General features: G+C 61.6%; 1 protein-coding gene across 4 annotated transcripts; it reads left to right on the plus strand.

Moving 5' to 3' along the window:
- The first annotated feature begins 4,756 nt into the window (after window positions 1-4,756).
- ASIC1 (acid sensing ion channel subunit 1) lies at window positions 4,757-26,393 on the plus strand. 4 transcript variants are annotated; one of them, XM_074565044.1, is made up of 12 exons: window positions 4,757-5,416; window positions 5,931-6,328; window positions 7,426-7,621; window positions 21,882-22,032; window positions 22,519-22,646; window positions 22,832-22,982; window positions 23,074-23,130; window positions 23,210-23,363; window positions 23,450-23,541; window positions 23,795-23,874; window positions 24,002-24,106; window positions 24,330-26,393. In XM_074565044.1, exons 2-12 carry the CDS (start codon window positions 5,964-5,966, stop codon window positions 24,432-24,434), a joined length of 1,584 nt encoding a protein of 527 aa, XP_074421145.1. In that variant the 5' UTR covers window positions 4,757-5,416; window positions 5,931-5,963; the 3' UTR covers window positions 24,435-26,393. The 4 variants fall into 4 exon arrangements, with proteins under 4 accessions (XP_074421145.1, XP_074421144.1, XP_074421147.1 ...); XM_074565043.1 differs by having other exon boundaries at window positions 5,934-6,328; XM_074565046.1 differs by having other exon boundaries at window positions 4,757-5,199; window positions 5,934-6,328.
- The last annotated feature ends 576 nt before the right edge of the window (window positions 26,394-26,969 follow it).

Genomic DNA, 26,969 nt, shown 5'->3' on the forward strand with positions numbered 1-26,969 from the left:
GACACAGCAGTCGGAGAGGGACACCCAGATCCAAGGGCCACGAGCGGCAAGATGAACAGCTGGAAGCAATCCCAGATATGCAGACCCAGGCGTGCAATGTGGGTGCAACACAGACGCAGCGATACGGCTCTTCCCGAGGCTGCTGGCGGGAGGCGTACCTGCCTTCCTGCAGGAGATGGGCCCCGGCGAGTTTGTCTCCTGGCCCTTGGGGACGGTTCCTGCTGCCGAAGCCCCAGGAGAGCCCGAGCCACCTTCCCCCTTCCCCGTCGCTCTCTGCCTCCAGGTCCCCCGCACCAGCGCTGCACGGTGCCTGGTTGTTAAGCGATTCAGCCTCCTTTTTATCCCGAATGTGGTTCTGAAGGTTTAAATAGAAAGATATCAAAATAAAAGATAATTGTTGAGAAAGATGAATAGGGGGGAGGAAAAAAAAAAACCATCAGCACGGAGGAACTCTTGTCTAATTTCTCACCCACGCAGAGCACAGCGATATTAGTGCCTTCAACTCTGGTTCATAAAAGCTTTCATGGCTTTATTACCAGCTCCCCAAACAGCTTGTCCTTTTAATAAGCCAAGGCCTCCAGATAGCATATCAGCCCACAGGAGATCCCACCAGGACGTGGTTAATCCAGGCAGAAATAGCACAGAGCATCATCGCACTCACCTGACCAAGGAAGCCCTCATCCGAGGCAGGAAAAGGTTAAAAAACACCCCAAAACGCAAGGCGGGGAGGGGAAGAGGAGGGTGGGAGTGAGGAGCCGCTTCTCTGCCGGGGCCTCGCCACCGGGGCCCCCCATTAATCGGTGCTGCTGGGTGTCCTCGCCTTCCCCGTCAGCCCTGCTCTCCACAGCCGCCAGCTTTGGCCACGGAGGCCTTTAATTATCCAAACTGCTGCCCCTCACAAAATTAAATGCCGCTGAGGATGACTCAGTGTTTAATGGACTGGCTGCTCCTCGCGCCGGGAGAGCCAAGCGGGTGCAAGCGAGAGCACAGCACAACACGGCATAAATCAGACGGAGACACTCTGCACGGGGGCGAGTGACCCAGCAGCTCGGAGCAGGGAGGCAAGGAAACTGCTGATTTTAAACAGTGGTGTTTTTACTCGGGATAACCCCGCTGGTAACTCCTGGGAGCAGCAGCTCGACCCTCCGCCCCGTCTGGCTTTGACCCTTCCCATCTCCTGCCACTTGGGCGATGGGGATGTGCTTTGATTCCGAAATCCCGTGGTATCACCGAGCTGCTCGTGCTGGGTTCTCGTTTCTCAGGGTTTTGATATGGTGGTTTCCTTTGGAACGGTCTCAGAAATGGTCAGGCTTGGTTTACACGGCAAGAGCAAACAGGAGCCAAAAGATGCAGCGCAAGGTAACCTCTTCTTCCTTTTGCTGACCCGGGACGACAACGTGCTCTGGGCCAGCCAGAGCCAGCAATGGCCAGAAACAGCTCTTTTAATAGCCTCGTTAGTCTCACCAAGATGCTGAGACTTTGGCTTCCAGCAGATAATTAACGATGTGCTCATGAATTAGGAAGCTCTGGACCTCTACCAGGGCCTACGTGGAGGCAACGGAGCTGCTCTTGGTTCAGAGCTGGAGCAAAGCGATGCCTCGAGGAGCAGCCGGGAGCGATGGGGACGGCCAGCGGGGACCAGGTCTCGGGGCTGGGAGAAGCGGCACCCAGCCCCACGCGGATGCAACAGCCCCCTAATGCTGGAGCTACCCCACCAGCACATGTAAAAAGTCTTAGTAAGGCCCCACAGTGCCTCATTTGAATACAATTTACGGCTGCTAATGATGCTGATGGTTATTTCCCCAAGCTAGGAAGTGTTTGGCCCCAAAATGGGCTCCTGGAAGCAATTTCAGATGAGCAATCTGTAATACCGGAGCTGATGGAAGCAATTTGCAACCCATTAGCAGAGATCGGCTGTGAAGATATTTTACATGTCACTCAGCCCAGGTTCAAGGGGGGCTTGAATTTTTCCCCCTTCTTCCCAGGATTTCTGGCCTGGATGGAACGGGGTGACAGAAAGGGCTGCGGGGTTGGACACTGCACCAGCCTTGCAAAACCCACCGACACCAAGGGTCAGAGCATCTCCGGACTCAGAGCGCAGGGCAAACACAGCACCGTCCTCCCAACAAGGAGCTGAGCCTCTGTGGCCCCAGCAGCAAGCAGAAAGGGCTTTGTGGCATGCCACACAGGTGGTCTTTTAATTAAATCTTTCACCTTAAACACGCAGTGCAATCCCAGAGATTGCAGGGCCAGTCACCCCTGGAGCCGTCACACTCCGGGAAGGGAAGCAGCAGCACCCAGCACCCCCAGTACTTGATAGACCATTATGAATTAAATTGCCTCCTGTACAGCAGCTGGGTGGCCAGTGCAGATAGAGAAGCAATTTGCAAGCCAGGGCTGCCTCGATGGAGGGAGCGATAGCAGGACGTAACCCAAAAAAGGATGGAAAAGCACCTCTTACCTACCCTTGCAAACACATCCTTGCCCCAGGGATGCTTTTCCAAGAAGCAGGGTGGATGTTTGTTTTGTAACAGAGCTGTGCATGGGGGAGCAGGGACAAACATTGCTCGGAAGGGGAGAAAATAGCCCCAGGGCTTGAGTTGTCCCTTGGCCCAAGCTCCCAGGCTGTTCCCAAGACATGCCAGTGCCTGCCTGTCTGCTGGAGCCTGCTGGGAGCCTCAGCACTGCAGCAGCTTACCTTAATTACTTTTTTCACACTAATTAGATCTGTGGGCATGCCTGAGGGGAGCCCTGGCTACCGGATCTGAGCTGGGGCTGAGCACCCATTCTGCCCAGGAAGGATACGGCCGCAGCAGTTCACCTCCTCCTCTTCACACCCCACCACCCATCACCCTCAGGTCCCAGCCCTCCCCTTGGTGCCTGGTGTCTTGCTGTTATCAATTATCACCTGGGGCTAATTGTTAGCTCCTCAGCCATCCCACAGCCCTCAGCTGGCCCCGCTGCCTCTCCCAGCAGGAATTAACACAACCCTCACGTGGCTCCTCGGAAAAATAACGCGGAAATGCTCGCGCTCCCCACGCTCCACTCGACTCCAAGGATGCAGCTGCATCCTTCCTGGCCGGGGGCCAGTGGCAAGGAAGTTTCCTCCGACCGCTCGCCTCCTCCCCAGCTCCTGCAGGAAAAGGTTCCTGGGGCGCTCAGGCCCCCCGAGACCCCCAGGAAACTCTCTTTCCAGCCAGGGTGGCTTGGAGACGCAGAGCCACTTTGCTGGGGTTTCTCATGCGGTGGAAAGCAAGGGCTTGCAAGTACGTCCACGTGCGCATCCGCTCCGGCCTGAAACCCCATCCCTCCCTGCGTGCAGCCTCGCCACTGCCGGTGGATTTACTGTCAATAAAACCACTGCAGAGAATGACTTCTCATATGGAAGAAAAAAAAAAAAGGTGAGGGGGGAGGAGGAAAAAAACAACCCCTTTTTCAACGTTCTTATCCCTTACCCAAGCAGCACATCCTTCTCCGGGTTTCTCTCAGGAGCCCTAATGGAGAGACGGCTATCAGCAGGCAGTTGTCGTCCAGGCAAGGAGCAATGCCGACTCGCTGCAGAGCGGAGCGGGGAAGGCAAAGGCAGAGCTGGTGCCAACTGGAACTGCTAACGCCGCTCTCCCGGCCTTGCAGCCCCGTTTCCCAAGTGCTGGCAGGGTCGTCCCTGTGCCCAGCGGCGAGCAAGGAGGGGGCATTGGCTCACAGGGCTGTCCCTGCACCCCATCTCTGTCCCCCCAAGATGTCCCCGAGCAGGTCCCACTGCAAAACCCCGTCTTCCTGCTCAGGCAAGGACCCAATTTGGGAGAGGATGCTCCAGAAAAGGACCTAATGAAGTGTGTCCAAGACATGGGATTTGGGGCCAGGGTACACATGCCTGACCCTGCTGTGCCCCGAACTGCCCATGCTCCCATTAGCCGCGGTTCAGGCGGGGACAGAGTGCTGGGAAGGCATCTTTGGGCATGGGGACAGCTTGTGGGGACACCCCTGAGGTCTGGCTGTCCCTTGCCAACATCACCCTCGTAAAGGACATTGGAACATTCTTTTCCATTTGACTGCAGTCACCTTACTGGGAGCAGAGGGCAGGCACCTGCTGCAGCTGCTGCTCCCTGCAGCACTCCCTGGGGGTGCACGTCCCCCAGCTCGGCTGGGGTGACAAGGGGACCCCGCTCTCCCAGGCAGTGATGGGGGGCAGATGGAGGTGACGTGGGGCTGGAGATGCGGTGGTGCCGAGGGGAAGCTGGGCAGCGCTGGCAACCCTCTTGTTCTGCCCTGGGAGGAGGAGAGCGCCCGGCACCCAGCGCCTGCTGCCCCAGGGAGCACCCAGGGGACAACAGCACCTTTCTGGTGACGCTGTAAATGGCAGAAGGCGAATAGCTGGGAGAGGGGCAGCATGTCCTGGGCCGGGCAGCAGCCCAGCGCCTCTGGCAGGGTTTTGTCCCCATCATGGTGAGCATCGCTCTGGGTACCGTGCCAGCAGGCAGCGAGGAGCGGGGCTGCACCCGATGAGCCTGGGACAGATGCTCGAGGCATCGCAGTGCCCCGCTGCCGCCCCGAGCAGGCGGCCAGAAAGGGCTGGAAGGCACCCACCGCCGGTCCTCCGGCAAAGGACCAACCCGAGGGTGTCTGGGGCCACCCATGGGTGAAGCCTGCGAGGGCGGTGGAGGCCGTGGCAGGGAAGAGCCGGGTCAGGGAGGGCTGGGGGGGCTCCGGCGGAGCGAGGAGCTGGAGCATCACTGGAAGGCGCTGGGGGATGGGAGCGGCACACGCACGCACACGCACACACACATTACCCACATGCACACGCCAGCAGCACCAACAGCCCCTGCCAGCAGCCTGCAATCGCTGGAGCGCCCCGCTCCTCCGCCTCTCCCTCCTCCTCCTCCTCCTCCTCCTTCTCCTCCTCCTCCTCCTCGCTGCCCACCGGCCTGCGGCACCCCTCCGCGGCCTCCGGCCCCACCAGCGCACAGACAATGACTTCATACGGATTATGCATCTGAAGAAATCACCAGCTCCCAGATAGCCACAGGGGGAGGTATCCATGTGTTTGGCTGGGAAGCAGGCTCCTGCTCGCCTTCCTTCTCCCCCTCTTTTCTCCTTGCACCCGGCAGCTGCCTCCTCTCCGGTGATGGTCGCCTCCGGTCCCCCCGCACGCCGCTGAGCGAGGCCCCGGCACATCCCCGCTCCCACGCTTGCACCAAGGTACCGCCGAGGCTATTTTTATTCCCCTTCTTCTTTTCCGGTTCGCCCGTCGCTGCCGGGCTCGGTGCCTCTCGCACCCTCCGTGCCTGCGCCTCTCCCGCTCCCGTCTTCCCACCCGGCAGCGAGAGGTGGAGGGAGGCTCGTCCCAGCCCCGGCACCCGCGTCGCAGCGGCAGAACCAGCCCAGCTCCGGCCGCGGCCGCCGGCCCTGATTCCAGGTTTGCATCCTCGATTCCTTCATCTATTCGTCGATGCGCCGGTGCCATTTGGGGGAGGCGGAGGGGGAGCGGGGATGGGGGGGGGGGGGCAGGTGGGAGGGGTGGGTACAGCAGGGTGCTGGGGGGGCACAGCACCCCAGTCCTGCCATGGGATGGGGAGGGCACAGAGGGGGCGGGAGGGGAGGAAATGCAAGAGGCTGCACCCAAATAAATATATATATATATATATACACACACATAGACACACACATGTATGTGTGAATATATGTATACACACACATGTATTTGTGAATATATATATACACACATGTATGTGTGTGTGTGTGTATATATATATATAAAAAAAATATTTATATAGGCTTGGGGGGAAGAGCAGGGCGCAGCAAAGCATCTGCCCCATGCGAGCGCTGCTGGCTGCATCCCCAGCATCCCTGCGCAGGGATGCCACGGGCCAGGCAGCGGCAGAACCCACGAGGCCACCGCGGCACCAAGCACCCACGGGTTCCTTTCTCAGCAGAGTGGCCACCCCGGGGTGCCAGCGCGGACCATGATGGACCTGAAGGTGGACGAGGAGGAGGTGGACAGCGGGCAGCCGGTGAGCATCCAGGCCTTCGCCAGCAGCTCCACCCTCCACGGGCTCTCGCACATCTTCTCGTACGAGCGGCTGTCGCTGAAGCGCGTGGTCTGGGCGCTGTGTTTCCTGGGCTCGCTGGCGTTGCTCGCCCTGGTCTGCACCAACCGCATCCAGTACTACTTCCTCTACCCCCACGTCACCAAGCTGGACGAGGTGGCGGCCACCAGGCTCACCTTCCCCGCCGTCACCTTCTGCAACCTCAACGAGTTTCGTTTCAGCCGGGTGACCAAGAATGACCTGTACCACGCCGGCGAGCTCCTCGCCCTGCTCAATAACAGGTGGGTGCTGGTACTCGGAGGTGGCCCCAGGTGACATCTCCATGTATCAGGGCAGGGCACCGTGCGGGGCCCCAGCCACCCCACCAGCCCTGCGCCACGTGGGGCAGCGAGCACTGGGGAGGTGCACTCCATGACTGGCGTGGGTGGCATCTCTTTAGTCTCCATGAGGAAGCAGATCCCGAGTTAGTTCATCGCTGCAGCTGGATGTGGCCACTGTGCAGCACCACCAACAGCCAAGAGCAAGGAGCCACCAGGTTCTGCTGCTGCTCCTGGGCACGTGGCTTCCATGTTGGAGCTGCCCTAGACGGACCTGGCACGTGTGGCTCCTGTCCGCAGAGCATGGCATGGGTGGCAAGGCCAGGGTGACCCTGGGATGGCTGTGGGGCAGATCCGTCATGCGTGGCTCCAACACCATGTCTTTGGCGCCTGACACACGCAGCGAGGCCACCCATGCACCAGGACTGGAGATCGGTGCCACCTTTTGAGCCATGGGACCCTGCAGTGGCAGGGGCCATGGGGAAGCCCCTTGCCCAGCCTCCCCAGCCCAGCCCCATGGCTGTAGCAGCTCCTTGGTGCTGCTGGGCCGCTGCTGACAGCCTGGTGCCAGCAGCAAGGCACACTCCCTGCCCGTGCCATTTGCCAAGGGGCTTCACCGCTGCCCCCAGTCGTGCCCCAGGGAGGGGTTTGCAGCCATGAGAGCAGGGGTTGAGACCCAGCACGCTCAGCCCACGTCCCAGTGAGGTCACCACCTGCAGCCATGATGCCACCAACGGCACAGGTCCGGCATCTGGCCTGGCCTCAACCAGGGCCAGTGCTGCGGGACCAGCTCTGGGGCAAGGGGGATGGGTTTGGTACATGGCCGCTGCTTCTCCTCCCAGCTTCTCCTCCTCGCCCATCCTCCTGCCGCCCCTCATGTGCCTCTGGGCCACGTTGTGCTGTTAAATAGTCTGAAAATGCCACATACAAAGTGTTTGGGACTTTGCTGAGCGCGTGCCAGGGTCGGGGCACAAGCAGCTCCTACGTAGCCCAAATGGCTTTTGCTGGTGGGAGCAGCCGCTGCAGTCAGGCCTGAGCTTCTGCCTGCTCTTTCCCCTAAGATACGAGATCCCGGACACCCAGACCGCCGACGAGAAGCAGCTGGAAATCCTGCAGGACAAGGCGAACTTCCGAAATTTCAAGCCCAAACCTTTCAACATGCTGGAGTTTTATGACCGGGCTGGCCACGACATCCGGGAGATGCTGCTGTCCTGCTTCTTCCGCGGGGAGCAATGCACCCCCGAAGACTTCAAAGTGGTGAGTGCCCCCGCGGTTCCAGCCCAATGCCACGTTTCCCTGATGCAAGGGGGGTGGGTGTTTGTCCGCCTGTAGCCGCTCCTGCCTCCTTTCAGCTCAGAAAGGACCAGCAGCATCTTCATTAAGGGGATGCCATGGGATGCTGCTGGGTTTTAGAGGCCCAGGTGCTCCCCAGGAGCTGCTCGGTGTGGCTGCACGGGGTGCTCCCGCGTGGGCAAAGCTCCCCAGGGTCACTTGGGCTCTGCAAAGCAGGGTTCTGCATGCCAGGCTGGAAACTGCCGCGCGGTGAGGAGGCTCCGGTGGAAAACCAGGGAGAGCCGTGGCGATGGCCAGCAGGGACCCGAGGGACCCCCGCAATCCCTGGGGAAAGCAGGTCCTGGGGACACCGCGCAGCATTGTGCCCCACAACGGAGGTTGCGTCTCGCGCTGGTGCACGGATCCCGCGCACAATAAAGCCTTTATCCCCCTGCGGCTGCCTCTCCCCTGTCCAGCTGGGAATTAAACAGTGCCAGCTATTCGGGTGCTGCCTAATAAATTCGGCAGCCGGGGTGGCTGTTCCCGAGCTGGCTCCAGCGTGGAGCGCGTGGCTCTGTGCTGTTCGGGTTCCCCGTCCTCATCCCCAGCCTGAGGATGTCCCACTCGTATCCCACACCGAGCGAGGACGGAGCCGCCAAGCATGCCAAGGCACCGGCTGGGCATCCGCGGAGCTGCTGCCCAGGTCCCCGCATAATTCTGGTGATTTTAATCATCTGCATTAAATTCCCTTGACAGGCTCTTTACATAGAGCAGTTCGCTGTTGTCAACCATCAGGCGTTTTATTTGTTAAATGGAGGCAAGTTGCAGCCCGGAGGGGGCTGGATCTGCTCCAGCTGGGGCTGGCGCACGGGGCCGGGTCCCAGCCTGCCTGTAGCCACCGGCCGGTTTCGACACCGGGCTCTTCCCGGTGCACGGTCGTGTTTTCTGTGCCGAAGCATCCTTGGGGACCCTCATCCAGGCTCCCTACCTTCATCTGTCGGGGCCCAAATACCCTGCTTTCTGCATCCCCTCCAACGGCAAAAGCAAAATAGACTCACAGCTGGTTTGTTATTCCTGCCTGGATTATTCCTTGCAAGCAGGTTGGGATGATTTAATGGATTTGATTAGAAAAAGCTGGCTCTGTGCTATATTTATGTTGCTCTTCGGATTCCCCTTGCAGCCTTGCCTGGGCAGGTCTGTGCGTGGCGGGGCTGGGGACGGTGCTGCCTGCGCCCGGGGTCCCGGCAGCCACTCCGTCTCGCTGAGCTGTTCGGGAAACCTTTGCCCGTCCCTGCGCAGGGGTCCCGGGGCTCGCAGAAGCTTTTGGAGGGGTTCGTTTGACAGGTTAATTGCTGCCGCCTTGCTGATCCCGGCTCGGACCACGTCCGCCCAGGCTGAGCTGGGTTCGGTGCTGCTCTGGGCCTGGTGGCCCTGGTCGGGGCTGGTGGATGCCAGGGACCATCACGCGGTGATGCACCATCATCCCCCCAGGCCGCACCCCCGCGATGGCGGTCCCACCGCCCCGGGCAGGGACTCTCTTCACTTCTGCGTTTCGGAAAGCCTCTTGCACCGTCCAGGCTGGTGGGATGCCCCGAGCGGGTGCTTTTGTAGCCGGTGCTGCCCTTCTCCTCCTGCTGATATAGAGGAGATGCCGTGTCCGGAGCGGGGACTCGCCAGGGAGGATTTTTGGGTTGCCCGGACCCCATAGGCCGGGGGGAGCCGCCTGCGTGCAGGCAGGGATGCGTGTCGATCCTCTCCCCTTTGCAGCCATTTAAGTTCGGTGCCGTGGCCAGTGAGGAGAGTCGGGGGGCTGATGGGGACAGCGTGGGGGCGAGAAGCCGCCGGGGCGATGCTGGCTGCATGTTGATGCTGGCCGGCGCAGGAGGCGACGGGAAGAGCCGTGGCTCCGCCACCAGCACCGCGGCCCCGACACGCCGCGGCTGCCGCGTTATCTGTCCCCGGCAGAAGGGAGGGCTCGGGGGAGACGCGGCGAATGCAAATGAGGGGCTGCCGTAACCAAAATATTCAGGGTGACAATAAGGTGGCTGGAGCTGCCTCCTGCCCGTGTCCCCCCCCTCGCACTGCCCGACGGAGGGGGAGCATCTCCGGGGTCAGGGCAGCAGCCCAGGGCCCCCCCGGTGCTGGAGGCACTGCCTGGGTGCCCCCCGTCATGCACCCACCCAGGAGCACCCCAGGGGTCTGGGTCTCACCCCCCCACCCCAGTGCACAGCATCGCCCTGCAGCCAGGACAGGATCCCCTGCCACACAAGGCTCATGCCGGATGCCGTGGGGAAGCCCATCCTGGGATTATACGGATTTTTCCCACCTCCTCTTTCATCCTGCGTCATCAGCGGGACACATCAGGGGGTCCCTGGCATTGTTCATCCCCCTCCATCTCCACCCACTGCCTGGGCTGGGGGGGTCCCCAGCAGCAGCCGAGTGCAGGATGCAGGGATGCTCCAGGGGCAGAGGTGGAGCTGAGCGGGTTGGAACTTGAGGGATTTAACCCTTGAAGAAGACCCAGGGGGAAACAATTGGCCACCCCAGCTCTGCTCTGGCCCTTCACAGCCCCTCCAGCACTATGGAGGTGGGTGCCACACACACCACAAAGCCCCCCCCGCCGCAGTGGTCCAGGAAGGGGAGGAGGACGCACAGGGCGGTGCAACCGTCTCCTCTCCCCAGCCTCCTGGTACAGCCTTAAAGCCTGGAGGGGCAAACACAAGGCGGAGGGGCAAGTCCTGACCCCCCTCAGGGCACGGCCCTGAGGGACACGGGCTGAGGGTGTCACCATCACCGGGGCGGTGCCCAGAGCCTTGCGCCCACAGGGCCACGCATGGGGTGGGCAGGGGGCAGCCACCCAGCTCCCCTTTGCGGGGAAGGGGAAATCACACCCTTCCGTTTCGGGGCTGCGCTCCCCGACGTGCTCATTAGCAGCAGAGATCAATGTTTCACGCTCGCTACTTCATTATTTATAAGTTCGAGCCCTCGCTCCTCTGCGGGAACGCGCGGCCCAGTCAGGTCCCAGCTTGCATTTGCTCTCCCTCCCCGCGCCGGCAAAGAGCCCCTGGAGCCCTGCGCGTCCCCCGTGGGTCGGCTCCTCGCCCAGCTGGGGAAAAGCCCAGGAGTCCTTTCTCTGGGCTCTAAACCCCATCAATTTTCTTCCCAGCCCAGGAGTCCTTTCTCTGGGCTCTAAACCCCATCAATTTTCTTCCCAGCCCAGGGAAAAAGCAGAAGCCCAGAGGATAAGCTTCCTCTCCACGCCCCAGTATGGCCCATGGGATGGGAATTGGGGCTGCCCCGTGTAAAACCGGCATTAAACCTCGGGACGGTGCCCTGTGCTCGTGAAGCCCCTTTTCAGGGATGGGTGCAGCCAGGGGGGATGCCGTGCCTGGGGCGGTGCGATGTGCGTTTGCAGCTTTTCCTTCTCACACCCCGCGAGCCCGTCCCGGGGCAGAGCCACGTCCCCGACTCCTCGTCACTGTCCTGCTTCAGGGCACGGTGGCTGAGCCTGGCCCGGGAGCTGGGAGCCCTGGGGCAGAGCGCACGGGACATCCACGATAAGCTGCAGAGGATTAAGACCTCTGGACCTTTCCATGAGGCCCCGGGGCTGAGCTGGCACTAGGGAGAATTGATTTTGACATGGAGATCATGCCGCTGCCTCTTGCTTTGGATTCTGCATCCTCTGCCCTGGAAACACCGAGTGTGCGGAGGAAGAGCAAGGGAGGGAACGGGAAAGGTCTGGAGCAGCCCCAGTGAACCCCGACCACATTCCTCCTCTCCTGCTTCCTCCCATCTCTGGAGCAATGCAGGAGCTGCCGTGATGGAGAACGGATCCAGCGGCATCTTATCGTACCCCCACTGCACCCTGTTGCACCCTGCTGAGCCTCCCCAGCGCCCTTCAGAACCCCACTGCACCTTGGTGAGCCCCACTGCACCCCACCAGATCCTGCCATGCCCCTCTGCACCCCTCTGTGCCCCCCATACCCCATAGCATGCTCCCCTGCACCCCCAAAGCCTCTCTGCACCCCTCTGCACCCCTCTGTGCCCCCCATACCCCATAGCATGCCCCTCTGCACCCCCAAAGCCTCTCTGCACCCCTCTGAACCCCTCTGTGCCCCCCATACCCCATAGCATGCCCCTCTGCACCCCCAAAGCCTCTCTGCACCCCTCTGAATCCCTCTGTGCCCCCCATACCCCATAGCATGCTCCCCTGCACCCCCAAAGCCTCTCTGCACCCCTCTGTGCCCCCCATAGCATGCCCCCCTGCACCCCCAAAGTCTCTCTGCACCCCTCTGAACCCCCTGCTTAGCCCACCTCACTCCAGCCGGTGTGCGCTGGGGGTCAGCTCCTGCCACTCCAGCAGCACCATGGCTTTTCCTCCTGCAAAAAAAACCCCTTGTGTCAGTGAAATCGGGTTGTTGGTGGGTGCTGGGATGTCCTCCAGCACCCACGGGAGCTCGGAGGGAGGGGTGCAATGGGACACGCTGCTGGCCTCAGGGTGCTCAACCAGGGGATGCTGCAGGTCTCCCTGCTCTGCCTTGACCCTCAGCCTCACGGGACGCACACCCCAGCACCCACCGGGGGATGCAGGCGTCCGGCCTGCGGCACCCCATGGCCCCGCTCGGAGCCGCGGCAGTCACAAGCCCGGGAGCCCCACGGCGAGCCGAGCTCCCCCGCGGCGCAGCGTTAGTGGATAATCATAGAGCTGGAGTGAAAAGCATCTCCAACACAGCTGGAGAGACCGGGCGCAGGAATTGCTGATACACAGATATTTCCTGGAGCTTTAGACAGTTAATAAACAAACCTCATGGGCCCATCTGGCTCTGGAAAAACAATTCGGGGACCACGCGTGGCTGGCAGGGACGGACACTAGCCCCAAATAATGTCATCCTCCCGGTTTGGGGCCGGTCCCCGTCGGCACGTCGAGCCCCGGCAGCTCCCACCACGGTGCCCAACGGAGCCGGCGCGTTTACAAATTCTGTAACACTTTCAAGTGATTTATGTAAATCACTTTTTAAAGCGGCACACGGGCTCCTAAATAACTTATAAGCGTTTGAAACTGCTCGCATGTATCTGTTATTTCTGAGCAGCGATTCACCTCCGGCATCCCGGCGGTTCTCTCCGGGGCCGGGCTCACCCTCCGCGCCGGCCCCTCTCTGCTGTCGAACAGCAGCATCGTTTGACCCCAGAGGTTGCATCATTTTCCAGACGAACGGAGCAAACCCAGAGGGACACGGGCTGCCTGGTGCAAAATAATTGGAGGTGATGGAGCAGAGGAGCAGCCAGGCACGGGACCGCAGCCGCGGATGGGATGGCAGCCGTTTGCTGGTGGTGCCTCGGCTCTCCCGGGAAGCTCAGCGGGTTGGGAGCACCCCGACTCTGTCAGCTCATCCGCAGCTCGGAGACTTTCAAGTATCACAGTATTTTGCTCAAAGCAAATCATCCAGAAAGCAGCCGTGAGCCGGTTAGCCCTCGGGCACGGAGCAGAGACGCCGGCAAGCATTGCTCCTCGGCTGCCTCCTTTCCCCAGCTTCATCCGAGCTTTTCCAGACCCGGCCGCCTGCGGGGTGCAGGCGGGAGGATTGGGGATCCCTCGGCTGCTTGTGGCTTTCTCACCCCATGCCAATGCTCACGTGGAGACAGCAACTCTCGTTTGAAGACGGTTGCGTTTCACACTCATCCTGCAGCGGGACAGCGATGCCGCGGTGTGACCCCGGCGCCGTCGCTGCATGGGAGCAATGTCACCGAAGCCGCCACCATCTCGGCTGAGCCAGCGCAGAAGAGGGTCAGGAACAAGCGGGCCGAGGACATCGATGTTGGTCCCAGCACGGCAGGAGGCCGACGCGTGCCGGTGCCTCGCAGCCGCTTCATTAGCGGCTCTGCAATGGAGCCGGGAAATCATTTAACACCTTGAACCTCTAAGCTCTGAACAACATCACTCCTGCCCGCCCCAGGAGTGCATTAGGAGAGGAGAGAGAAAGGTGAGGGGGGGGATTCTGCCCCTCTGCTCCGCTCTGTAAGACCCCCCTGCAGTGCTGCCTCCAGCGCTGGGGCACCAACAGCAGAAGGACACGGAGCTGTTGGAGCGGGGATGGAGGAGGCCCCGGAGCTGCTGGGAGGGCTGGAGCCCCTCTGCTGTGGGGACAGGCTGAGAGAGCTGGGGGGGTTCAGCCTGGAGAAGAGAAGGCTCCGGGGAGACCTCGGAGCCCCTTCCAGTCCCTCAAGGGGCTCCAGGAAAGCTGGGGAGGGACTCTGGAGCAGGGAGGGGAGCCATGGGACGAGGGGGAAGGGTTTTAACCTGAAAGAGGAGAGATTTAGATGAGATCTGAGGCACTGTGAGGGGGGTGAGCCCCTGGCCCAGGCTGCCCAGAGAAGCTGTGGCTGCCCCATCCCTGGAGGGGCTCAAGGCCAGGTTGGATGGGGCTTGGAGCAACCTGGGCTGGTGGGAGGTGTCCCTGCCCAGGGCACTGGGTGTGATTTAAGGTCTCTTCCAACCCAAATCATTCTGTGATTCTATGACATGCAGGATCAGGCCCAGACGGGGGTCATTTAGACCCTGGCCCTGCCCAGGGGCGATGTCCAGCCCCAGCAGCACGGGCAGCCATGCCCGGAGCCACGGTGCTCAGCAGCACGGCCCGCACGGGAGCGCCCTGCACACCCGGAGGTGTCCCACACACCCAAAGCACCCTGCACACCTGGAGGTGTCCCGCACACCCAGGAACGCTTTGCACACCCTAGATGCACCCTGCGCACCCGGAGGTGTCACGCCAAGAGTTCAGAGCGGCTCCAATGCAGCTCAGGCCATTCCTGCTCTTCTCGCAATCCTTTGCACATAAAGAATCATTATCAAATGAATTATTAATTATTATTAATAAGCTTTAATGGCATCTGTGGCTGCTGGAAGAGATGAGGAGGCTTTCGAGTGCAATCCAGCAGCAATGGAGGCGAGGATGTCACGGCTCCAGATGGGCACGCATGACCCACGGACGCTGGCCCCCAAGGAACCCACAGGCTGGAAACGCAGCCCTGGACCACCAGCATATGGGATTTTTCCAAATTGTTCCCCCTTAATCTCCATTTGATCTTCATCCTGAGCAGCGGCGAGGCACACGGCGCCTTTGCCGGCTGCAGGTGTTTCGAAGAATCTGCCCAGGAAACCCCCCGCTGCCACTTTCCCTCCCCCCGATACCAAGCGGGGAGACGCTGGGGCGGGAGGGGGGCAGGTCCCGCAAGAGCGTGGAGCCACGCGGGAGGCAGAGATCTCCACAGGGAGATCCGGGAAATTAACTGTCTCACGGCCTTTTGCCTTGGTTTTAATTTATCTGGCTTTTTATAGACGCCTTTGTTTTATCGCCTGCAGAGAGTTTGGCCGGAGCCAGGGCTCTCTGAGCAGCAGGCATCACTGCAATTCCCGAAACAACCATGACTCAAGAAGCTCCTCACCATCTCAGGCTCTTATTTATTTATACAGGCCCCGACACTTGGATATTATAACCTTTTATTTATTTTTTTTGGACTTCCCTCCCCCCCGCATGGAGGTTTTGGTGCCTCCGCATCCAGGCTCTCACCGTAAGGACACAGAAGATGGGATGCGGGACGGAGCTGAGTGCTCCCCGCTCTCCCTCTGATTTATCGGGGATTTTATGCCCTTTTCTCCTTGCTCCTGGCAGCCCCACAGCCCGGCTAAACGGCGGGGAGCCCCACCAAGAGCAGCCACACGCCGGGGCTGGGTATCCACCCTGCTTGGACTAGATGAGATTTGAAAACCGTGATGCGCGCGGAGCCAGAGCCAGCGAACGCGGCAAGAAAACCGGGTAGGAACACAATTTCCCCACCACCACCACCAATAAAACCGTCAGCTTGGATCTGCTTGCACAAACTGTCTGAGCAATTGTGAAGGATGTCGGAAAAAATTGCAACCTGCTTATGGGTAATTCGTGATCGGCAGGAAACACGGAAGAGCACCGGGATAAGTGTCCACACAGGATAATCCCAGCCGCCTGGGAATTAGCGTCACCTCGGCAGCATCCTCCGCATCCCGGCAGGGCAGCAGCCGGCACAGTCCCGGTGACCCCTCCCCGGCACAAAGGGACCCTGCCAGCGGGTAAATCACTGAGAGCTCTCAGCGTTACAAACTGTTTCAATTACAGGAGCGTAACTACATCCCAACAAGAAGGATAAGGCGGCTGTGGGAGCCGTCACAGGGGATGCACAGCAAAGGGCCCGGCCGGAGGTACGCACCCAACCGCCTGCGGAGCTGCAGGGGGTCCCGGCTGAGCCCCCCGGGGACCCCCAGCCAGCGGGGCTGCAGGCGGCCTCTGTGCCCGGGGGCAGCAGCATCGGCACCCGGCTGGGCTGGCTGAGAAGCGCTTGGCAGCGCTGGCCCAGGGAAGCTTTGAAAGATTAATGGAGTTTAAATGGAAACGTTTGGAGAGGAGATAAGGCTCGTCTGATATGAAATCATATGAAACAACCAGAGCCAGGGAGGCCCCAGGTCCATAATGAAGTCCACTTAGCTCATTACTCACCGTAATGTGCTTTTTATTAAAGTCCTGCACTGCAGATGCCGCGTCTGCAGCCGACAGCCCGGGGCAGGATGGCACAGGCACCTGGAGCACCCGGGCCCTCCGCCCTGAGCCCTGCCACCAAAAGCGGCCGGGACGGACCGTGCCAGCCCTGCCCGGTCCCAGAAAGGGCCCTTTGGTTTCCCATCCCCGCTGCGAGCCAGGGACGGGGCTCCCGCATCCCCCAGCGCCGCAGCATCACTGGTCCCCATGGCTGGGGCTGGGCTGCCCGGGCCCGCGGGGACGGGGTGGAGAGGAGGCGGAGGCGGGGAATAATACAGAGGAAAAACTCCTTTTTAATCATCAATTTTTCTGCATTAGAATGTGACATGCTAATCCACTGTGAAGCGTCTAATCTGGGGGATAAAGGGCTGGATAACACAAGCTGCGCCCGGCTTGGCTGGCGGAGCAAGCGGAGGCAAGGTGGCAGCATCTGATAAGGGGCGGCAGGATTAGTCCCGGCAGAGATCCCGGCTGCCCGGGCAATCCCACCTCGCTCGGCTGCTCCGGCTCTGCCTCTCACCAGGGCTAGGGAGGGATCTGCAGCTGTGGAGCCGTCCCGAAGCGTCTCGCCCTGCCCAGAGCGGCCATGGAGGCACCGCAGGTGCCACCACCAACGTCTTGGCAGCTCTGGGAGCTGCAAAGCACCTTCATGGGCCAAAGCACATCGCAAACCTCATTTTTTCTCCCCTCCGATGCGATGCACCCAGCTGCGCCGTGGGAGCGGGACAGCCCAGCTGCGGGCTGCCCTTCGGCCCCATCAAATACCCACCCCCAAATCCCGCTCCCAGTTGCGCCCAGCCTCATCCCTCCCCACCCGTCGGCTCCGATCTCCAGGCGCGATGGAGGCAGCTGGGCCCCGGCTCGGCCGGTGCTTGGCAGGGATGGGCAGTGCCCGGTTACAAAACTGAGCGGGTCCAGCTCCCCGAGCACTTTCTGCGACAGCCTCCCCGGGGCTGGGCTGCCGCTTGCAGGCCTGGGATAACAGAGCTTGCGATGTTGTTTTCTCCTCGCCTCCTCGGGGATTGGTTTATCTCTATGAATAACTCCATCCCGGCTTTGATCTCCTCTGCCATTAAAGCGTGACAGGCTGTGAAATGTGCTGTTGCTGCCGTCAAATCCCCCTCCCGCTTCCCCCCCCACCCACCCCCGCCGCCTCCGTGCTCCCCCGCTCCGGGGAACCTCCTTTCCCGGGCCCGTGACGAGCTGCAAAGCAGCGAGCGGGGCCGAACCGCCCTGGGACGGTGGCCAAACACTACTCGGGAGCCAGGGAAAAACCAGGCTCCTTCCACCATCCCGCGTCCCTCGCTGCGGCAGGGAGGAAGGCACGGAGCATCCCTGGACCACGGCAGGGGGTCATGGTGTGGCGGCAGCATCCCAGCACGCGCCGCCACGGGGGCTGATGTCACGGCTAATTATAGCATCCCCCGTCCCTCTCCCCCGCCAAAGCTTTACCTGAGAGAGGGTAAAAATAACTCCCGGCAAGGGAGGAGCTGGAACGAGCCCAAGGACTCCTCCAGCATCTCCAAAAAACTCGCACAAACCAGGACAGCACCCCTCTGCCTGCAGCACGACGACGCTGCCACAGTTTGTCCCCAGTTACAGGGTCAGGACATGCTCCCGTGAGCGCCGGTGCCACCGTCCTCCTGGCTGTGACCGTCCCCAGTCACCTTCCCCCCAGCTCGAGTGTCGGCTCCGGGACAGGCGCTGGTAACCGGAGCTGGGGCAGTGCTCGTCCTCACCACTGCTGGGAACCGGCCCCAGCACCCTCCGCAAGCTGTTTAAGCTGAGCAAGGCAGGTTAATGGCCCCAGCTGATGATGGAGTGTTTTCATTACAGCATCTCCCTCTCCCTGATGCAATTGCTCCCAAGGAGACACATGAAACCTCTCCATGCCGTAGGATCGGGTCAGCCCCTCGCTCACGCCATCAGGGACTGTCCCAAGGGGCCCCGGGCAGCACCGCTCGCCTGTCGGTGCCCTGCCCGGGCCAATCAAACCCCTTCAGGCTTCTCTTCCATTTTCATTCTTCCCCTCTCCCTCCTACAGACATTGCACAGAAACTCCCTTTCCCAGAGCTAGGGAACACCAGAAACCTCACCCCGACCTCAGCCAGCTCCTACCCGCTCACTCCCTGCCAAAAGAATCCTCTGGGTGTGAGTGAGCAGCCCAGCTTGCTCCCAGCTTGCTCCCAGCTTGCTCCCAGCTTGCTCCCAGCTTGCTCCCAGCTTGCTCCCAGCTTGCTCCCACAGGACTGAGCCAGCCCAGTGCCCCCAGACCCCCTCCCAGCTGAAGCCCTGGTGCCTTTATAGCCCAGCCCTGCCCACGTGCAGCTGCAGCTCGTCTCCATCAAAGGCAAAGGTGACCTGGTCCCCATGGCAGGGTGGCTCCCAGCCACCCAATCTGCCTCCCTGGTCCCATTTCCCAGCAGGAGTTTCCAGCTCAGACTCTCTGGGTTGCTCCCAGGAGGCGCAGCCTTGCTCTCAGCCTTATGAAATTTCATCCCGTGGCTTTGGCGCTCGTCCCCAAGGTCACCCACCCTTTCTCCTGGGTGCTGACAGTGTCCCCAGCTTTGTGCCAACTGCCAGCATCCCTCTTACACAAGGGCCCTACTGGGAATATTGAGCTTGGGAAGCCCCGGGGTGGCCCCTCGAGGGACAACCTGCTGTCACATCATCGGTCATCGTCTTGGCTGAGCCTGCCCTGGCAGGGATCCCCAGTGCAGGCCCTACCCGTTAGACCGGCATCGCTTGCTCGGGGAGAGCAGATAACTTTGTACCGGTATCAGATCAGCTTTGTACAGGTCTCCGGGTTGCATTTGTCCCCCACTTTGGTGCTGCCCACGTCCACAAGCCGGGGTGTGCTCAGAGACCAGGGGCCCCGTGGTGCTCAGGGACCAGGGACCCACACCCCGACGAACCTCCGGGGAAGGAGGCAGAGCAGCCGAACCAGCGGGCCAGGCCGTGCCCACCGCACCCGGACATCAGCCAAAACCTCCCATCCAGCTCTTGCGCATCGAGGCACTGCCGTATTTAGATGCTCCCCTTCCCCTTGGACCAGCGATGGCGGCTGCGGTGCTGGGATGGGGCTGGAGATTGCTCTGTGGTCACATCAGATGCTTTTATGAAGTGCTGAGTGCAGGAAAAAAGCAAACCGCAAGAAGGGGCTGCGCTGCCGCAGGGCTGCAGGAAGGAGACGCTTTTGGAACCGGCAGCCAGCCCGGCCGCGGCTCCATCCCACCACCCCACGTCAGGGCTGCCTCCCCGGGACCCCCAGCCCCGGCTCAGCAGCACGAGGCCTGGACGCCATCCCCCAGGGAAAGCGGCGGTTCCCTGTGCCCCGCAGGGACCCGAAGCATGAGGTGACACCGCACGCTGGCTGGGATCTGCAGAAGGAATCACCACAGCAGCACCCAAATCCTGCCAAAAGCACCCTGGCTTGGAGGAGGACGGACCTCGCACCGCTCGGGACATCGCCTTCGCCGGCTGCTCCCGTGCCCACGCGCTGCCCCGGCACGGGGAGAGGAGCCCGCAGGGACGGGTGCTGCCGGGAAGGATGAGCACCGCGAGGGCTTGGGGACCCACAGCATCCTTCCGCCCCGCTGGCACCACCTGGGCGGGCGCTGCAGCAGGAGGGTGTCAGGCATTTTGGGAAAACCTCTGGCTCCAGCTGCCCTGAGGAAGAGCCCGGCGAGCCCGGCATATGGCGGCTCTGGAAACAGCCCGGCAGCCAGCAGGGAGGGCCTGGCCGGAGCAGCCGGTCGGGCTGCCAGGGCCGTGCTGCCCCGCAGCGAGGATGGAGGATGCGGTGTGGGTATGCAGCACGCCGGGGGCCTGCGCACGCTCCCGATAACACCCCGTGTTCGCCGGACCCGGCACCCCCTCGGGCCCCCCGGGCAGCACCCAGAGCTCCCAACACGTCGGTGCTTCTGAAGCTGGCGACGTCTCTGCTCCGACCTGCGGCGGCAGCCGGCTGGTCCCGGGGGACCTGGGGAGCCCGCAGAACCGCCCCTCGCTCCTCCTCTCCTCCTCCCTGCTCCTGATATACCCTCCTCTCTCCGTCCCCTCCGAGCATCCCTCTGCTCCTCTCCCTCACTCCTCCTCGCCTCTCGCTCCTTTTCCCTTCTCCCTTTCTCGTCTCTGAACTTGCCCCTTCCTCCCTCCCTGCTCTCCCCCAGCCCCTCTCACCCACGTCCCGAGGAACCGACCCACCACTGAAGACCCCCAGGCCGTGGCAGGGCAGGGGACAGGACCCCCACGCCGGAGCCGGGACCTCCACGCTGGACAATGCCTCTCCAGATATTCTGCACCATCTCCTTCTCCAGCGAGGAAGGACCGAGAGACGCTGCAGCCACCGCGAGGGGAGAGGATGGAGCAGATGAGTTCCTGTACGGGCAGGAGGAGGATGAAGAGGAGGAAGAGGACGCAGGGGCAGCCACAGACTTCGTGGCCTTTGCCAGCAGCTGCACGCTGCACGGGCTGAGCCACATCTTCGTGGAGGGCAGCCTGGGTGCCCGGCAGGCGCTCTGGGCGCTGGCCTTCCTCCTCTCCCTCTCCGTCTTCCTCTACCAGGTGGCCGACCGCATCGTCTACTACCTGGAGTACCACCACGTCACGCTGCTCAGCGAGGAGGACAGCCCCGAGATGACCTTCCCCGCCGTCACCTTCTGCAATATCAACCGTGTGCGGGTCTCCCAGCTCAGCCACGAGGACCTGCTCTACCTGGCCCCCCTGGTCGACTACGAGCCCGGGATGGAGCTGGGTTTTGCTCCGGCCCAGCCCAGCCCTGGGGATGAGGATGAACCCCTAAATTTGTACAGGTTTTTTAACCGCACTTGCCACCAGCTGGAGGACATGCTGCTGAGCTGCAGCTACCGGGGCGAGGAGTGCGGCCCCAGCAACTTCACGGCGGTGAGTAGCCCCAAGGTGGCCAGGCACAGGGAGCAGCTCCGAACGGCATCGTGTCGGATCAGGCACGGCGGGTGACGCTGTCCCTGCCAGCTCGCTCAGGGACAGGCTGATATTTCAGCCCCGTCTGCCGGCACCTGGGCGTCTCACTGGAGATGGGGACGGCACCGGCCGCGGAGACCCGCTGGTGGGACGTGGGAGCAGCCCCAGGGCTGTGCAGGCAGAGGAGGTGCCTGGCACCTCCATCCTGGCGTCACCATCACTCGTGGGGCACCATGCGGTCTGCAGCCCCCTGGCCCTACGTGCCTCGTGCCCGGGCTGGCAGCAGCTCAGCGGCATGGAGACATGCCGGCTGCCGGAGCCGGAACGGCCGAGGAGGGACGGGGGGTTCAGGATCCTGTCCAGGCCCGTCCTCTGCAGGGACGGAGGAGGGCTCGGAGGAGGCGCTGGTGCAGGTGTAGGGCTGAGTGCCACCGTCTCGGGCAGCTGGGGCTGCCATGGGGCCTGTGGGGTCGAGATACTGTAAATCTGCAAAGTATCTCCTCTGGGTCCGTGCCATCCCTGTGCCTTTGTGGGGAAAGTTTCCTCCTCTACTGGGGCAGTTCCAACAGTGAGAGACACCCCGTAGGGCAGGAACCTGGGTCGGATCATACCCCCAGGCTGGGCACGGCCATGTCTGGGGCTGGTGATGCCATCCCGGCTCCGTGCCATGGTGCCAGCAGCGGTTTGGTGCCAGCGGAAGGGCCCCAGCCTCAGCCCCATGTCCTCTCCCTCAGGTCTTCACCCGCTATGGGAAGTGCTACACCTTCAACGCGGGGCAGGACGGGAAGCCCCGGCTCATCACCATGAAGGGGGGCACTGGCAACGGCCTGGAGATCATGCTGGACATTCAGCAGGACGAATATCTGCCAGTGTGGGGGGAAACAGGTAACCCACTGCCCCAGCGGCTCTGCCAGCAAGTCCACTTGGTCACCAGCAGCTCCTGGCGTGCTTCTCAGCCCCTTCCCAGCTCCCCGCCCCACAGGTCCACGTCCCTCAGGCCCCCTCCTCTTCCCTCCTTCCATTTTTCATCACTTCAGGGCCTTTTCTTTCCTTTTTCATCCTTGTCTTTGCTCTTCGCCATGGCAACTCCCCATCGGCTTAGACAAGCAGCCATCACTTGTTTATAAATAGAGGCAAACACCTTCCCTGCCGCTCTCCCCGGGTGCTGGAGGGTCAGAGGCGGAGGGGACAAGGACACGGTGTAGCAAACAGATGGACGGATGGATGGATGGATGGATGGATGGATGGATGGACACGTGAATGAATGAATTTGCCCAGGGGGAGGGTGGGAGGCAGGAGAAGTTTTGGTCCCTCTTGCAGCAGGGCTCGGTGGGTCCAGCGCCATGTTCACCCCGCTTCTCTCTGCCGCAGACGAGACCTCCTTCGAAGCCGGGATCAAGGTGCAGATCCACAGCCAGGACGAGCCCCCACTGATCGACCAGCTGGGCTTCGGGGTGGCTCCCGGCTTCCAGACCTTCGTGTCCTGCCAGGAGCAGCGGGTAGGGACTGGGGGGCTCTGGGGTGCTCCCTCTGGCCCTGCTGCGGGACGCGGACCCTCCCTCCCATCCCCATGTTGGACAGAGAGGGGGACCCTGGGGACCAGTGCAGCGAGGGTGTCTGTCCCCCCGCCACGCCGGGGGCTGCTGGGCTTCTCTCCTCACTCCTGGATTCTGCCCCCTCCCAGCTCATCTACCTGCCGCCTCCCTGGGGCGACTGCAAGGCCACGGTGGGCGACTCAGAGTTTTACGACACCTACAGCATCACTGCCTGCCGCATCGACTGCGAGACCCGCTACCTGGTGGAGAACTGCAACTGCCGCATGGTGCACATGCCAGGTGAGCCCCGCGCGGGGCGGGCCCCGGCCCCCGCCGCGCTCAGCCCTCCGACACCATCCCACCGGGAAAACCCGCTTTCTCTCTCCGGCAGGCGATGCCCCTTACTGCACCCCGGAGCAGTACAAGGAGTGCGCGGATCCGGCCTTAGGTGAGGCTGCCCGGCCCCTGGGACCGAGCTGGGGGTGTTGGGTTTCTCCATCTCTCCATCTCCCTCTCTCCCGGCCCAGATTTCCTGGTGGAGAAGGACAACGAGTACTGCGTCTGCGAGATGCCCTGCAACGTGACCCGCTACGGCAAAGAGCTTTCCATGGTGAAGATCCCCAGCAAGGCCTCCGCCAAGTACCTGGCCAAGAAGTACAACAAATCGGAGCAGTACATCGGGTAACGCGCTGCGGCCACGGCGATGGGGCGGCATCTTGTCCCTCCATCCCGGAATGTCGGCCTGACGCCGCTTGTCTCCTGCACAGAGAGAACATCCTGGTGCTGGATATCTTCTTTGAAGCCCTGAACTACGAGACCATCGAGCAGAAGAAGGCGTACGAGGTGGCTGGTTTGCTGGGTGAGTGTTGGCGGCTGTGCCGGGGCCCTGCGGCAGCACCCAGGCCGTGTCCCCCAACAAGGCGGTCTCATGGCGGCCCCCCCGCATCACGGCCCTGTTCCCGCGGCACCGGGATGTGCCGACAGCGTGGGCGCAGAGCAGGGCACCCCGCTGCCATGGCCAGGCACCAGTCACAGCGGTGACGAGTTTTGCCCTTTCTCTGCCACCGGACACCGGACTCGTGCCACCCTGATGGCTTCCCTCTCCTCCGCAGGTGACATTGGAGGGCAGATGGGGCTGTTCATTGGGGCCAGTATCCTCACGGTACTGGAGCTGTTCGACTACGCCTACGAGGTGAGTGTCTCTGCCGTCCCCCAGCTGCCGGGGGACCCTGGTTATCCTGGAGCACCGAAATGCTCCTGTGGGACATGGGGAAGAGCCGCCCATGAGCCCCCGCGGTACCAAAACCTGGCTCTGGCAGGTGATAAAGCACCGGTTGTGCCGGCGGGGCAAGTGCCGCAAGAACCACAAGAGGAACAACACGGACAAGGGCGTCGCGCTGAGCATGGACGACGTGAAACGCCACGTAAGTGCCAGGCATGCCACGGGAGCTGCCGGTCCCCTCTCGGAGCTCAGAAGCTGCCCCAGATGTGTCATCGTGGGCTGGGGGGGGGGGGGTGTTTTGGGGAACACTTGGGAAAGGAGCAGAGGCACCAAGCAGAGATGCGGTGTGGAGACAGGACTCGCTCTCAGCGGGGGTCTGGGTGAAAACAGTGACCCCAGCGTCCTGTCCATCCTCTGCCCCACAGAATCCCTGTGAAAGCATACGGGGCCACCCGGCAGGCATGACGTACGCAGCCAACATCCTACCTCATCACCCGGCCCGGGGCACCTTTGAGGACTTCACCTGCTAACTGACGTCTGGATGTACAACCTGAGCTACCAAAGCCCTCCGGAGAGCTGCCCTTCTCCCTGTGAGCGCCAGCGGAGAGACACATCTAGGGGACCTTGCTCCTCGTCACGGTGGGACACGGACAAGAGCGACAGCCTCGGATTTTGGGGCAGGCGGTCGGGTCGGGCGATGCTCGAACCCGGCACGTGGCCCCCGCGGCGGCTGCTCAGCGCCTGCCCTGTTAGTTCAGAGACTCAAGGACGCTCCAGCCCGGCCATCCTCGCGGTGCGGGGAGCGACACGCACAGCGGGCTGGAGCACAGGCCCGCCCCGTCTCCTCCCCTCGGCTCCCCTCAGCCTTTTTAACTAGAAACCCAGAAGCCAAGAAGAAGCAGCCATTCGGCCGCAGAGTCTCCATCCACAGCCCTGTCCGTCTGTCCGTCCATTGTCTCCATGCCCATCTTGCTCCAACGCTTTGGCCGGCGCTTGCTGGGACCCCCGTGCCTGGCAGGAGGGATTGTCGAGGAGCCCCACGGCGTGCCCGGCAGCAGGTCCGGCAGTCCCAGGAGAGCTTCGCTGTCCCCTGGGACCGCAGTGGCCCCGCAGCCCACCCTCGCCTGGGCGCTCCTGGCTACTCCACGCGCATGAAGACAGGCCACCTCCACCTCTCCAAAACGTCTTCCTCGGCACCCTGCCCCAGGGCCGGTGGTGCCCAGCCACCGACCTTGCTGGCCAGCCACGAGCACCAGAGGGGACTTGGCCAGGGGGTGCCACCTCGGCACTGAAGACCCCACCGCCCGGGCACTGTTCCTCAGCCGCGTGGGGCCGGGCGACGCTGTGGTCTCCCTGCCTGTGTCTCCTGGGCTCTGCGCAGCCTGGCCAGCACCAGCCCTGCCCCGCATTCCCCCCTGTTCCCAGGGAACCTGGGGCTATCCCGTGCGGCCCCCACAAACAGCCATCCTTGGGGAGAAAGGTGGAAGGAAAACTGCTGGCCCCCATTCGGCTGCAGCCACCGGCCGGGCTCGGCCAGGGGCACCGCGAGGGGACACCCCCTTGGCACGGCTGTGGCCAGGCGGGCGTAGGAGCCCCAGCAGCAGAAGGGCTGACAGGTTGAGGGACACCCCATGGCACAGGGTGCTCTGGTCCACGGGACCGCAGGCTCCCACCCCGCTGAACCCCCCAACAGCAGCTGCCCCTGGGCACCATGAGCCCTGGGCACCCTCAGGGCATCTGCCGGCTCGCTGCCCCGGGGCCGCCGCTGGCCTCTCCCCGGCACGCAGAGACCTGCCCGAGCAGCCGGGGTCCAGCCGCCGGCACCAGCCGCGTCTCTGCTCCCCGGGCCCACAAGCGCACCCCCATTTCGCTCTGGGGTCAGTGGAAATCGGCCTCCCCCAGCCCCCGCCAGCCCCCAGGCCCCACACATCGAGCAAGAGCCCGCCCAGGGCTGAAGTGCTACTTATCTTTAGGAGCTTTTGCAATAAGTCTTTTTAGTAATTATTATTTCTAAATGGCGGTTTTGGTTTTATTATTGTCATTTATATTATTATTTGCTTCCTGACCAAAATTAGGAACTGGGGGTTAGTCCTTTGTATCCAGCAATCGCCCAAAGATGACGGGTCGGCCACATCCATAAATTTTCTTATGGATTTTTCCTAACGTTTCATTGCGTTTCATTTATTTATTTTCTTTCTTTCTCTTTCCCATTAAAGCTTTTAAAGATGGGGCTGGGACTTGACCTTGACGCTCACCTGTTGAAGCATACACTTTTTGGTTTGTTTCTATTACGTCATCTGCATTTTATATTTCTTATATATAATATATATGACTATATATATATGTGTACATATATATATATATCTCTATATATGCATCATATCAGTGTAGATACCCATCCAGTAGCATTTAGGCCTTGTTCTTGTGCCATTTTTTCTTTCTGTTACTGATCTCTGAATGCCTTCAAGTGTATAAAGTGTTGAATTCTCTCTGGTATCTGTACTATGTACACACATTTTCATAGGAAGCACAATAAGATGACAGATGCATTGTACATCAATACCTGCTACTCTTAACGATGATATAAAGAATGATATAACTCACAAACGCTGAGCCTTTCTCTCGCGCGGAGCTGCTGGGAACGCTCCCCAAGGAGGCCGGTGGGGACGGCGTCATCCCAGGATGTTCTTGAAGCCGTCGCTGAAATCCTGGAGCCAAGACCAAAAGGTCAGAGGGGGGGAGGAGAAAGCTCGGGTCCAGACTCCCAGTGCCGTCTCTAAACGCGCACACGAACACCAGCAGCATCAGAGCTGATGTTGAACGGGGTCACGTTAAAGCATCCCTTCGCTACACGCCGCGCTAACGTGAGGATGGGTCTGGGTGCCGAAGCTCCAGCGTGGCTGCCTGGTCCTGCACTGCCATGTGAACGCGCCCCCCCGGGGGACGCGTCAGGGCTGGCGGATGGGAACCCACTTCTGCGCTGGAGCAGGGGGAGGAGAACGAACACACGCACAGCTGCCGATCTTTGACAAGTCTAACACTTCTGTGCTTTGGGACAGACACCT

Source organism: Larus michahellis, chromosome 22 (assembly GCF_964199755.1).
Source record: "Larus michahellis chromosome 22, bLarMic1.1, whole genome shotgun sequence".
NCBI lineage: Eukaryota > Metazoa > Chordata > Aves > Charadriiformes > Laridae > Larus > Larus michahellis.